Source organism: Oreochromis aureus, linkage group 3 (genome assembly GCF_013358895.1).
Source record: "Oreochromis aureus strain Israel breed Guangdong linkage group 3, ZZ_aureus, whole genome shotgun sequence".
NCBI lineage: Eukaryota > Metazoa > Chordata > Actinopteri > Cichliformes > Cichlidae > Oreochromis > Oreochromis aureus.
In genome coordinates this window covers 43,748,831-43,763,123 of record NC_052944.1, presented here as the reverse complement: position 1 = coordinate 43,763,123, position 14,293 = coordinate 43,748,831, and the positions used below count along the sequence as shown (strand labels likewise).

The following is a 14,293-nucleotide window of genomic DNA, read 5'->3' as shown; positions in this document are numbered from 1 at the left end:
CACGTCAAAGATTCGGCTCTAAGAGCCATTTCGTTCGCGACCGACACATCACTATTCTGAAGCAGTGTGTTGATCTTTTTGGCACACGCACCGGAGCCTCAGCTTCAAGCGGACCATCACTACCTCTCACGTCTAAAGGTAAGTGCCAAGGTAACTTTGAACTGAGTTCAGTCAATCTTGAGTTTTTCGAAGTTTTCTGAGTGAGGTTTTCTGTTGCTCTCTGTGAGAGAAGACCGTTAAAGGCGAGGCTCTCCAGAGTGTAGCAAAACAGGAAACCACAGCCGAGTGTGTGTAAGTGTGCAAACGAATAGATTAGAAGTGCAAGTGAGCCACGCAGTAGCGGTTTTAGATACGGGCGACACGGGCGGTTGTCCGGGGCGGCATCGTGGTGGGGGGCGGCATCACGGGCATCGGCAAAAAAAAAAAAAGATTGCTCGTACTCATGCTGCCCCGACATCATGCCAGCGCATATTGGGAATGTCATAGGCACCGATCGGTTTTCTATCGCCCATTTGCTGGGAGTAAGGGCGCCCTCCGTTTGCGAGGTGCGCCTGCTGCTTGCGGCACAGGGAGGAGAGGGCGGGGCGGCGGGGGATTCTCTGTGTGGCTGGAGCAGCATCTAATAACCAACTCGCAAAATAAAACAAAATAAAAACAAACCAACTAACACGAAAACACCAGACATTATGACAGAGACTTATAATTTGCACCGATGTTTTTTCAAAATTTTCTATACGCGAAAAGTGAGCACGAGAGCCCTCGGTGCGCCTGCTTGCTGCTGAAGTCAAAGTAAACTTCTCCGCTACATACAGTCCAGTATATAGAGAGACGAGACGACGAGGCTCCAGTTACAGCAGTGCAAGTAAACGAACAATAAATATAAGAAGAGTGAGAAAATAAATATTCATTTTAGGACCAGGGGTAAAGGGATCAATTTACAACTTGTAATTTACAGTTTGATGATTTAAAGTCTCACACACAACCCCTGGAAAGGAGAGGGGGACATGCTGCTTCCAAATAGAGCACATTTCATTCATAATGTTGTAAATCCAAGCCCATTATGTATTCATGATCTGAATACTGGGTTGTGTGAAATCCCAGAAATAAACCTTAGACAAAGTGAATCTGTGAACCAAGGTGTAGGTCTGTTAGGTTAATTGTGGTAATCCTTTGAGTAGAGTCTGAGTGGCTGCTGTCATGTAATTAATATCCTTAGTATCCTTATTTTCTTATTATATTGTTTTATGAACTTTAATAATGAAGGTTTGTAAAGCAAGGCCACTTTTGACTCACAAACTAAGTGCTCACCCAGACTGAAAACAGGAAGTGTAGAGCTGTACAGCATATTAATAGATACAGGAAGCCAGACAGAAAAGAGGAACTTTGCCATATAAGCAATGTTTGTGTCAAAACTGTGACGTGTAAAGTACCAAAATAATAATTATATGAGACACAGTTTATGATTCTAATGTTAGAGATCCTGCAACCGGCGTTTGGGCTGTGCAGGGGTCTCTCTCTTCCGGAAGATGATTGAATAAAAAGAAATATAAATGTTTTAACACACTATGAGTCGGTTTTCTCTGTTCTATCATGGGGACAAAAGAATCGGGGTTAATACTGCACTTACACTGGTGCATTCAAATCCACCCACAAACACATTGAAAGATGCAATGCCAGCAATGTGGATGGTCAAGACTCAAACCAATCATTAAGCAAAGACAGCAGGGTTTTAGTCTTGACCATCCACATTGCTGCCATTGCATCTTTCAATGCCAGCAATGCCAGGTATCAGTGCTCAAACCTTTTGTGTTTGTTTCCAATAAGTTGCCCACCTCGGGAAACAAAATGCGTTCCTTGTCTTGTCAGGTGAACATATGAGACACTTTGACTCTTCAGTGCAGTGTGGAGCCTAACAAAGATCTGTTTTGTGTCCCAGCTGATCAGCAGGAGGAGAAGAGTCTGACGGAGCAGCAGAGGAACATTTTCAGCTACTTGGACTCAGCTCAGCCACTACAGAGAAAACAATGAGCTCAACACAGAAGGTGACAGAGCAGGGCGATATAAATATTTATCACGATATACATTTGAAATTTGTGTTAACGATGTAGCTGACGATATAATTGACACTAGACAAAATACTTTACAACTCCACAAAAAACACAGTAATAACGACGGCCTGCTAGCATGCTCTACCACAAATAGTGCTTTGTTGTATATCTGACGGACGAACGCTAAACCAGTTCCACACCAGTGAAGTTGCTGCATTTTTACAAACCAATTCTGGTTCATCTGTTTCATTCAACGATCCGCTTTCACCCTTCTCATTCTCCGTCCCCGCCATGTTTTTTCCTCCATGTGATTGTATTTGACAGAAGACGAGCAACATCTGTTGTGGAAGCTAATGGGGTTCCTTATGAATAAACAAATACACAAACATAGGATTTATTATCACTGAATAGTTATGTATAAATCTATACAAATTATAGAAATATGTAATAGGAAACAACAATATAATATAAATTATAAAATAATATAAAAGTGTGTGTGTGTGTGTGTACATCAGTGTTGGGACTAACGCGTTATTAAGTAACGCGTTACAGTAACGCGTTACACGTTATTATTGTGGTAACGAGCACGGTAACTAGGTATTATGCCAAAACCAGGAATGTGTTACTCGTTACTGGGATTTAGATAGGCTCGTTATGCGTTACTTCGTGTGGTGGCATCGCGGAGCATTAGCAAGTGGTGCAGGCCAGCAGGTGGATGAGGGAAAGGGGAGGCAAGAGGAGAGACCCGAAGTGGCCCCCGGTCCGAGTGTCAGGTGAACTGAACTTCAGGTAAGAAGTTATGACCTGCAGTCTATCTGGGTCAGATATAAACCAAGTTTAGGTGGAGTTTATTTTCGTTATGCTGACTTTTTCGTACTGCGTGCTAGCTAGCATGACGGGGTTTCTATACAGCTGGGTGGGTGCTATGTTACTGATGTTGAACTTTATTTTGTTCATAAGGTTAATTATTAGAGTTGCCAACCGGCCCCTAAAAAACGGAATCGTCTCATATTCAGAGGAAATATTACGCGTTTCGTATTGAGGTGAAAAGGAACAGTTTGTCTCGGACTTCAGCTACAATGAAAAAGACACAAAGCTAAAGTTATTCTGTGTCTTTGCTGCACAGCTGCCTCTTCTTCTCTCATTCTCTCCCCCTCCCTCTCCCATTTCTACTTCAATCATGAAACTGATCAATGATCAGCTGATCGGCTATTCTCTCTTTGTTTATCGCCCACTTTGCGCCAGAAAGAAGAAACCAGTGGATGTTGCGTTAAACAACAGCACCGCGTTTGATCAGCTGTTGTTAGAATTTATTTAATATTAATTTCTAGTATCAGCTGATGTTTGCTGGAGCCACAGCTGTAAAGCTGCTGGTCATGATATCGGTTTGGTTATCTGGTGAGAGGGAAACATGAAGATGAAACCAGGAGATGTCCTTACTGTATCATCAGAGCTGAACAGGTGATGGGGAAACAGGTTTACCTTTTAGGTGACATGAATGAGTTGAAGGGAATTTATGAACTGTTTCTGAGAGACAAATAACACCAGGATCCTTTTTTTTTTAGAAACATTAACATAGGACATAGACTGTGAAAGTAAAACAGGAAACACACAGACTGACTCAAGACATGTAAACTTAACAGACTGGGGAGACAGAACATAGGGACCTGAAACATGGGACAGAAAGTCACAGTAGACACAACATGAACATAACAACGTCACAGGGAAGAGTAAAACAAAATGCAGGAACACAGGACCTCTTTCAAAATAAAATGGGAAGTATAATGAAACGCAAAACATGACAACATAAGAAACACAGACATGAAACACATGAAGGACAAGGGAGACTTAACAGGGGTTGGATACACAAGGGGAATCTAATAAACAAATGAACTTAGATAACCTAATGAACAAAATAAACTCAGACTTACAACACTGGGTCAAAAGACCCAGGATCATGACAGCCGGTCTCTAGTCAAAATGCCGGGCCGATTTTTGTCCCAGTCCAGCTCTGTATGCAGCTCATCTGCAGTCTGGTGTTACCTACATCTTCCTATTCAGAAGGCAGAATTTCCGAGTTCTGAGTACAATCAAAAGCACCACGACTGCAGTTTTTGTGTTGGATGTAAAAAGCGCACATGACGCTGTGACGTAGGCTAGAATCATGGCCGCGATCAACGATGGTCCAGGCGTGGGATTTCTCTCGTGGAAATATGCACATTATCTTTTCCTTTCTATTGGTAGGTGGCACAGTGCACTTGTGGCAAGTAAGCAAGCTAGAAGACTGGAACTCTCGCTGGGTATCCAGTTACGGAATCAACACATTAACAAGAGAAGTCTGAGTAAAACCAAAGTTACTTTCCTTAGTAACTAGTTACTTTGAAAGTAACGAGTAACTTGAACTGAGTTACTTTTGATAGAAGTAACTAGTAATGTAACTAAGTTATTAATTTATTGTAACTTACCCAACACTGGTGTACATACAATCAGGAGGGATGGGCATGATTTTAGTGTTTGAACAGTCATGAATTATTTTTAGCACCAGGTTGGATGTAATGTGTTACTATTACCAGCAGGTGGGGATAAGAGACCTTTAAGGTGTTTGGTGCCACCCTCCACCTTCAGGTTTAAAACTAGTGTTAATGGAGGGAGTTTGAAGGTTGAGGTTGTTCCACGACTGCATTTCACTCACTGCCTCTGTTTGTATCTCTGTCACTGCAGGACCAACATGGACCAAGAAGTCAGCGCTCTCAGGAGGCCGACAAACCTCACAGAAGAAAGAGAGAGAAAACATACAGCTGTGACGAGTGTGGGAAGGATTTTGCTGTGAAGGCTAAACTAAAACAACACGAACTCATCCACAGTGGAGTTAAAGCGTACAGCTGTGATCAGTGTGGCAGAGCTTTTACTCACAGTAGCAGCTTACAGAGGCATCTAGTTACCCACTCTGGAATTAAGGCATACAGCTGTGATCAGTGTGGAAAGTCTTTTTCCAGGAAGGGTCACCTAAAACTACACCAGCTCATCCACAGTGGAGTTAAAGCATACAGCTGTGACGAGTGTGGCAGAGCTTTTACTCGCAGTAGCAGCTTACAGAGTCATCTAGTTACCCACTCTGGAATTAAGGCATACAGCTGTGACGAGTGTGGGAAGTCTTTTTCCAGGAAGTCTCACCTAAAACTACACCAACTCATCCACAGTGGAGTTAAAGCGCACAGCTGTGATCAGTGTGGCAGAGCTTTTACTCACAGTGGCAGCTTACAGAGGCATCTAGTTACCCACTCTGGAATTAAGGCATACAGCTGTGACGAGTGTGGGAAGGAGTTTACTGAGAAGGCTAACCTAAAACTTCATCAGGTCATCCACACTGGAGAGAGACCGTTCAGCTGTGACTTGTGTGGAAAGTCTTTTTCCAGGAAGAGTTCCCTAAAAAAACACCAACTCATCCACAGTGGAGTTAAAGCGTACAGCTGTGGTCAGTGTGGCAGAGCTTTTACTCGCAGTAGCAGCTTAAAGAATCATTTACTTACCCACTCTGGAATTAAGGCATACAGCTGTGACGAGTGTGGGAAGGAGTTTGCTGTAAAGGCTAAACTAAAACTTCATCAGGTCATCCACACTGGAGAGAGACCGTTCAGCTGTGACTTGTGTGGAAAGTCTTTTTCCTTGAAGAGTTCCCTAAAAAAACACCAACTCATCCACAGTGGAGTTAAAGCGTACAGCTGTGATCAGTGTGGCAAAGCTTTTACTCACAGTAGCAGCTTAAAGATTCATTTACTTACCCACTCTGGAATTAAGGCATACAGCTGTGACGAGTGTGGGAAGGAGTTTACTGAGAAGGCTAAACTAAAACTTCATCAGGTCATCCACACTGGAGAGAGACCGTTCAGCTGTGACTTGTGTGGAAAGTCTTTTTCCAGGAAGGATTCCCTAAAACAACACCAACTCATCCACAGTGGAGTTAAAGCGTACAGCTGTGATCAGTGTGGCAAAGCTTTTACTCACAGTGGCAGCTTACAGAGTCATCTAGTTACCCACTCTGGAATTAAGGCATACAGCTGTGACGAGTGTGGGAAGGATTTTGCTATGAAGGCTAAACTAAAACTTCATCAGGTCATCCACACTGGAGAGAGACCGTTCAGCTGTGACTTGTGTGGAAAGTCTTTTTCCAGGAAGTCTCACCTAAAACAACACCAACTCATCCACAGTGGAGTTAAAGCGTACAGCTGTGATCAGTGTGGCAAAGCTTTTACTCACAGTAGCAGCTTAAAGATTCATTTACTTACCCACTCTGGAATTAAGGCATACAGCTGTGACGAGTGTGGGAAGGAGTTTACTGAGAAGGCTAAACTAAAACAGCATCAGGTCATCCACACTGGAGAGAGACCGTTCAGCTGTGACTTGTGTGGAAAGTCTTTTTCCTTGAAGATTTCCCTAAAACAACACCAACTCATCCACAGTGGAGTTAAAGCGTACAGCTGTGATCAGTGTGGCAGAGCTTTTACTCAAAGGGGTCACTTACAGAGGCATCTAGTTACCCACTCTGGAATTAAGGCATACAGCTGTGACATCTGTGGAAAAACTTTCACCCAGAGAGGGCACCAAAATACACACCTACGCATTCACACCAGACATGATGTGCACTGCTGTGAACAATGTAGCAAAGAGTTTACAACAGACGGAAAGTTACAACGACACATGTTTACCCACACTGAGGGACGACCTTATAAATGTGACCTGTGTGAGAAGACTTTTAAATCTCCACATTACCTGAGACGACACCAACAGATCCACACCAGAAAGAGACTCTACAAGTGCAGTTACTGTGAGGTATGTATTTATATTGTTATCATTTTAGCCTGACTGTGTGGAACAACTCTGCTCATTAAACTGTGTTAGCATGTTAGCAATTCTACTGCATGGAAAAGCAGCTCTGAGTGATAATTCAGATTTTCATTTCAGTTATAATTTTATTATTACTGTAGTGTTATGGTGGTAGTATTGTAGTTATTGCAGCCCAGTAAACTGAGTGTGTTAACTGAAACAGTCAAATGTAATTGGACGTCTGCAGAGATGCTCTTTATTTCAGGCGACGTTCAGGATAAAAGTGTTGAAGGACTGACTTACACTGTCTTTGTGTCTTTGTTTAGAAGCAGAGCGACACAGAAGGATCCAGTTCTCAACCCTGTCATCACTGTGGTGGTGGGAAAGACTTTCGTTGTGACCTCTGTGGAAAAACTTTCAGTTGCCAAGCTGACCTAAAAACACATCAACACAGACACACTGGAGACAAACTGAAATACTGCAAAGAATGTGGGAGAAGCTTCACCACATCACGTGACTTAAAACGACATGAACTGATTCACAGTGGGGTTAAAAAGCACCTCTGTGATCAGTGTGGGTCATCCTTCACCACTGCAGGTGACCTTAAAACACACAAACGAGTCCACACAGGAGAGAAACCACACAAGCACACACAACCACACAAACATCAGCGTGATCACTCAGGGCTGAAATCACTCCCATCACTGGATCACAGTGAATCTGAAGAGACAGAAAGATCCTCTGGTTTCAGAGTCAGACTCAAAAAGCTTGAGATCAGGCTCCACAGAGTTCAGATAGAATCATTTAAACTTGTGTTGAACTGAACTGGTTGCTGGGCTGAACTTCTACATAATACAGATGCACATGGGATCTTATTTTCTGTCGTTTTACTGAGTCAGTTTTGTCCTTTTTTCTCTCTCCTGGTTTTGCTCGTCTGTAAATAATTGAAACTCAGTCAAATAGTTCATTGTTCTCCAGCAAAACGTTTTGGAAACTCATGTTTAACCTTTAAAACTCTGACATGTTTTAGCACACAAGGCTTCATCGGGGAGTTCACTCATGATTGGACCATGAGAATAAAGGTTTTTAGTTCTTTCAAAGAGAGTCTTGGAGCTGTTTGATGTTTTTGTTTTTCTGAAACCACCTGAAAGAAAAACTATTTTTCTTGCTTTATGTAGTGTAGAAGTTGTTAATGTTTCTTTCATCTGTGATGTTCTTGAATGTGTTCACATGAAGCTGGAACAAATAAACTGTCCTTTTAGCTTTAGCTCCTAATTTATTCATTATTTATGGATGTAGCACAGCAGCAGTTTCTTGATTAACACATGGAGGGCTCGGGATCTGATGGTAAATAATGTTTTGTGTCCTTGTACACATCATACAGCTCAGCTGTTCCACAGATGTCAGGTTTACACAGTGGGATGGTTTGTAAGAACGCAGCTCTCCTGTGGATAAATCCTTACTCTTAGCCTCAGGACCTCACACAGTCCCAGCAGGTTCGGTCAGAAGATTTATCCCTTATACCAAAACGTCACAGAGTCTCCTTTGCTGTGCTGTTTTCACAAAGAAACGTAAACTGAAGACCTGCACTTACAATGTTTTAATTAGTTTAGCAGATTCAGTGTCTCCATGATCGAATCTGCTGTTTTTGTCCTGCTGTTGGTAGAAAGCTGGTTAATGCTGAAATGAACTGGCTGCATGCATCTCTGAATGTAAATGGGTGCACTACAGACTTGGATGCAAAAAAATATCTGATTGGCTGTTTTGGTCTCCAATCAGCTCAAAATGACGAAATGCAATATCCCAGAATCCATTTCGTCCAAAACTCAAACGAGGCAGTGGCGGAGGAACACAGAGTGGTGGAGTTTGAAATATTACTCTTTCTGGGTCACAAAGTAAACTTTTAAGATATTTTGTATGAATGTAGCTGTGTAAACTTCAAATATCTGCTCGATTTATCAAGACATCACATATTTCCATAAGTGCTCTAACGTTTTCGGAGAGGCTTGTTACCCACCAGCTGACCGGGTGGGAACTCGGGTTAAACATAATATATCAGGCTGAACTGACAAAAAATCACTGACTACACCACCAGGTATTATAGGAAAAACCATAAAGCCTTTGAACTAAAACAAACGCTGTTGTGACAGTGATGTACACTGTCATAATAACCCCAGCTTTGTGTCTTTTTTTCATTCTAGCTGAAGTTCGGGACGAATCACGTTCCTTTTCCCCTCAATACAGATGTATTGTAATTGGTCCAGCCCAGAGTTGATCATGACCAATTGGCTAATCCACCACCTTTCATTGTTTATACCGTTACAAAAACAAACAAACATAAAAATGAAAAATCATCATCGGACCGGGCAAATGCCCGGTATGCCCAATGGCCAGTCCAGCTATGCGGTGGGTAACAGGCATGTTTATTTAAATACTGTCTTGAAAAAGCGAGCAAATGTAGGTCAGCTGCTCTTTGTAACTTCCAGATAACCTGTTAATGTCAGCTACTACTGCAGTCATCCTGTTGCTTCTACTCAGACTGTGTTATCTTGTAATATTGTATATACGTCAAAGGTTAAACTGGCTTTAGGGACTGACTTGTTTTTAGAACCGGCCTTAAGTGGCCTTTAGAGGCATCACAGTTTTTTTGACACTTGGTTGTTGGCTTAATTTTTTCCAATTCTTAATTTTCAATCAAATTTGACCCTCGGAAACTAATTTCAGATTAAAAAGAACAAAACAAAACACAATACTGTTTAGTTGTGGTGAACAGTAACCACTTACCTCAACTTTGATGTTTTTTTTTCTCAGCTATTTATTCTTAAAAGAAATAATAATTTTACAAGGACAGATGTGGACAGTTTCAACACGATGCACAATGCAGAGTACATGAATGAGAAGTAGGAATTTCTCCTCTCTATACTTATACTCAATGAGCTCATCACAAACGAATGTCAAGTTATCATCTCCATACTGTTTGTATGTGTGTGTGTGTGGATTTATCCAACTTTCCAAGTTTGTAATTTCATTCGCTAAAGTACTCAGGTGTACAAGATGGAAAACAAATTTATTCTGACAAAATCCAGACCAAGAGTTGACCAACTTCGGAATCAGATCCAGGATCACAAAAAAACAGTAACACTTGGCTCCAAGCAGACACTGTCAGCAGAGAAGAAAACTGTTCACAGCCTTTAAAACAAACAGTACTAGAATCCACCTGCTGGAGGCGCTGTGAGCTCACTGGACCAAATCAAACTGAACGCACAGATTAAAATACTCCTTTACTTACCATGTACTTTCCTCTTTCTTCAATCCTCGGCATATCAGATTATTATTTTCATCCTATTCTCATTTTCAAACATGCATTTTTCATTTATTTACTGATTTTTAATTATTTAGGTTAAATGAATCCAAACAGTCACTTTTAAATATTCGTCACCACTTTCAGTGCAGTGTGCTGGTTCAGTCAGTATCTCTGCACTTTCAGTGATTAATAACATTTTCACTTCAAAGCTGTGTTTTAAATAAATTGGTTTGTATCGTCCAGTTAATCATTTCACTGTTTTTGAACATGTCTGATCATTTGCTCGAGTCTGTTGAACAGGTGCTTTTGCAAAGCAGCTTTTTCAGTGGATGAAGACAGTGTGTTCATGTTTAGCCTCCATCACCAGCTTACTCCAACGAGCTCTGGCAAATGCAGCAGCTGCAAAGTAACCACACATGGGCCTATAGTAGCTGTTAATCCATTTCTCCCTCGTCCATCAGCAGCAGCTGCCACAGCCACGTGCCTTTAAACATACTTTTTAACTCTAGTAAATGTCTACAGGACGCCATTATTAACTTTAACCTTCTTCTGACAGTGGAAGCTTCCAGTGTGGCCTTAAATCTACATCATCAAAGTACACAGCAAACATGGCTGAAATATTCTCTGGAATGCTGTAAGTCAGGACTTCTGTCCTCAGGTGTGTGAGGAGTTATCTCAGATCAAGGAGTGCCCTGATGTCACTAACCTGAGGAAATCCCCGGGTATTCCCCAGGGAACCTCTGTCAGGTATGCAGAGTATCTGCCAGCAGCAGTCAGGGCTTGTTTGCAAACTGAGTCTATTTGAGTTTTGTGGAGGTGGAAAGATTTACTTGTTCAGCTCTTCGCTGAACAATGAAAGCAGTCAAACAAGTAAAGACACAGTATGAGTTTACATATTCAAAATCATTCTTTCTTGGGTTTAAATCTTTATAATCATTCAAAAGTCAGCCTCCCATTATTAATATTTATACTAAAAATATATCCTGCATCATAGTACATGTTCAGGTACAAGGAGAGTGGCAGAAATGACGGTTTGCTAAAAGTGTTCACATCAAGTTAATGTCCTCAAATGTGTCTCTAACAGTGATGGGAATAACGGTGTTACAAGTAATCGTTACTAACGCCCCTTGAAAAAGGGACAAAAGGTAAATGGCTGCAAATAACTGTGTGGTTTGCAAACTTGTGCATATGATTTTAAAATTGACAATTTATATTTGGATTTAAAGTTATGAAATATGATTCATTAAACATGTTTGTGGTTGTTACAGTAAAAATATAACTTTTTCTACTCTGATTTTATCATTTTTGTCTGATTTTAGATCAATACAGTTTGTCAAAATGAAAACATAACTGTACATAACATAACTGGACCCCAGAGGGTTAAACATTTTTTAGTATCGCAATAGTTACTTTATAAGTAATTAATTACTTTTAGAATCTTGTAACTCAGTAACATTTTTGACAAAGTAACTAGTAACTATAATTAATTTCTTTTTCAAAGTAACTTGCCCGACACTGGTCTGCAGTGTTGGTCAAGTTACTTGAAAAAAGTAATCAGTTACTAATTACTGATTACTTCCCCCAAAAAGTAATCCCGTTACTTTACTGATTACTTATTTTCAAAAGTAATTAGTTACTTAGTTACTTAGTTACTTAGTTACTTTTTAAAAACACGATTTACAACCTGAATAGGTGATAAAGCGATAGATCTTTCAGCCCAATTCTACTTTTTCTGCATAATTCATCATACAAAATGTAATCAAATGGAAAAGTCTCTTTTTAAAACTTGTTTTATTAGTTTTAATCTTTTAACTTTATGCATCAAGCAAAAATTAAATTATATGCAACATTCTCTGACTGGAAGAAATTTGTTTAACATTTAAACCTATTTTCTGCACATTCCAGCACATAAAATAAAATATTTTTTTGTTTTTACACTCACTCTTTCAAATAGATGAAAGTAAAACACAGCAGAAAATAAATAAAATCAAAGACTAGCGGTCCTGTTGCTCTATTTTCACCTGTAAAGCAGGACTGGGGTAGGCGGAGGTTTACCCTGGTGCAGGTGTGCTGCAGCGGTCAGTGGAAGAATCCGCGAGTTTCTCTGTGAATTTCACATTACGTCGTAGTACACTCGGTGCTTGCTTGGAAGTTTAGGGGTTTTTTCGCTGTAAAAAGAAGTTTTCTTCCCACGCATAACGGACACTAATGTTTTTGTCACTTTTTATGGAATCAAACTCAAAATAAGGTCAGTACTTCCACGCTTTAAACGCTGCATGCTACACTCTGTCCCGCACTCCATATATTATGATCTGCAGACAGCTGTTGTCACGAACGTCGCGCACTCGCTTACGTCACTGTCATGAGACGTTCTCAAAAAAAAATCACGGTTTTAGTAACGCAGTAACGCAGCGTTCCTACGTGAAAAGTAACGGTAATCTAATTACCGTTTTTGCAATAGTAATCCCTTACATTACTCGTTACTTGAAAAAAGTAATCAGATTACAGTAACGCGTTACAAGTAACGCGTTACTGCCCATCTCTGCTGGTCTGTAACCTGTGGACACACTATGTCACACAAACATATCACAGAGCTGAAGAAGGACACTACAAACACCGGATATGAAAGGTTTCCTTGCAGACATGAGACAAGATAAAAGAGGAGAGGCCAGGGGCAGGCAGCGCTGCTACTCCTCTTTGCTGCTCCTCTTCCTCTCTTGTTATATAAGGTGCATTCAGTCATGCTAGAAAAGCTGGTGTGTTGGAGCAAACAATGATGGATCCACTGTTTGGACAACATGAGCAACGAGCAGCTGAAAGCAGAGATACCTGGAGTAAGTATTTTATTTTCTACTATCTTGGTTTTTTTCCTGGTTATCAGTTTAAAGGATTATTTAAGTGCAGTTCATTAAAACAGTCCTGTGATTATCATCACATATACTGATAGGCGGATGCAGATAAAGTAAGAGTTTTCTAATTGTGTAAGCTGCTGTAAACAAACATCTGTTTGCAGCTTCAGGTTGTTTCTGTCTTTAAGCAGCGCTGAACTCAGAGCACCTTTATGAGGCTTCAAGTTCAGAGAAATTCATTTTGTTGCTCAGCACAGAAACACAGGTGTCGTTTCTGACCTGTGATTGGATGAACAGTCTTCAGCTCACATCTGAAGTCTTGCGCTGTCCGCCCTCATAATGACATCACCGAGTAACTTAGAAGCAGAGTGTGTTTTGGAGCTGCAGGTACATTTCTGTTTGCTTCCACTTTAACTAATTTCACACATTGAATGTGATGATGAATCATAACTGATGTGTTTTGGTCAATAAAATTTTTCACACCCATCTGAGTTTTTCCTCGAGATCAGACGCTCCCACTGTGAGCGAGAATGAACTTTTTAATCAGCTGGATTTCACTTTGGCCTTAAAGGCGCATTCTGGTATTTAACTGTTTATAAACTCCTCTTTCATGGAAGGAACAAATTCGGTGAGCAACCCAGTGAGCAACTACTTTTTCCTCTGAAGAAATGAAGACATCTTCTTTTTATGCAACTGGAAGCATTCACTATAACAGTAATGAGCAGTGCTGGGAAACTTTTCTCTCTGTTCGTTGGCTTCTCTCCTGTTTATGGAGAGACTAGAAACCAGAAACCTGCCTGTTATAGCTCACTGCTCTAACCTCTAAGCTTTGTCCCACCCTGGTTTTCCAGTATTTGTTTTTCTTCCTGCACAAACAGCATCATGGTTTGAGATTTACTGCCAGATAAGAGCAGATCTTTCTGGTCTGTCTGTGCGACGTGTCGAGGCAAAGTTTACAGCTGCAGTTCACCTGAGTTATGTGTTATGTGAGTCCACATACTAACCATCAAACTGAAACCATCAAACCAACCATCAAACTGAAAGGAGAAACAAACAAACAAAAACAAATGTACATTTTATTTTAATTTTAAATACAAAACAGAGCCTCTGATCTTTTTTGATCATGTTTTAATGCTGAGGATTAAGATGGATAAAAAAATAGATTTTAAGAGTTGGTTTGTTTTTATGCATGTTGGAATGAAACACATCATAGAAAACAAGCTATAGAAACAAAAAAATTGTACAAATAAAAGTAAAAATATTTTAAA

General features: G+C 40.6%; 1 protein-coding gene across 1 annotated transcript; it reads left to right on the top strand.

Annotated features, from left to right (window-relative positions):
* Window positions 1-4,228: 4,228 nt before the first annotated feature.
* On the top strand, window positions 4,229-7,522 carry LOC120433760 (oocyte zinc finger protein XlCOF6-like; the record flags this gene model as incomplete). The annotated part of the gene is made up of 3 exons (XM_039600616.1): window positions 4,229-4,239; window positions 4,919-6,878; window positions 7,199-7,522. Coding segments are annotated over exons 1-3 (2,295 nt in total), but the record flags the coding sequence as incomplete, so codon positions are not given.
* Between the last annotated feature and the right edge of the window lie 6,771 nt (window positions 7,523-14,293).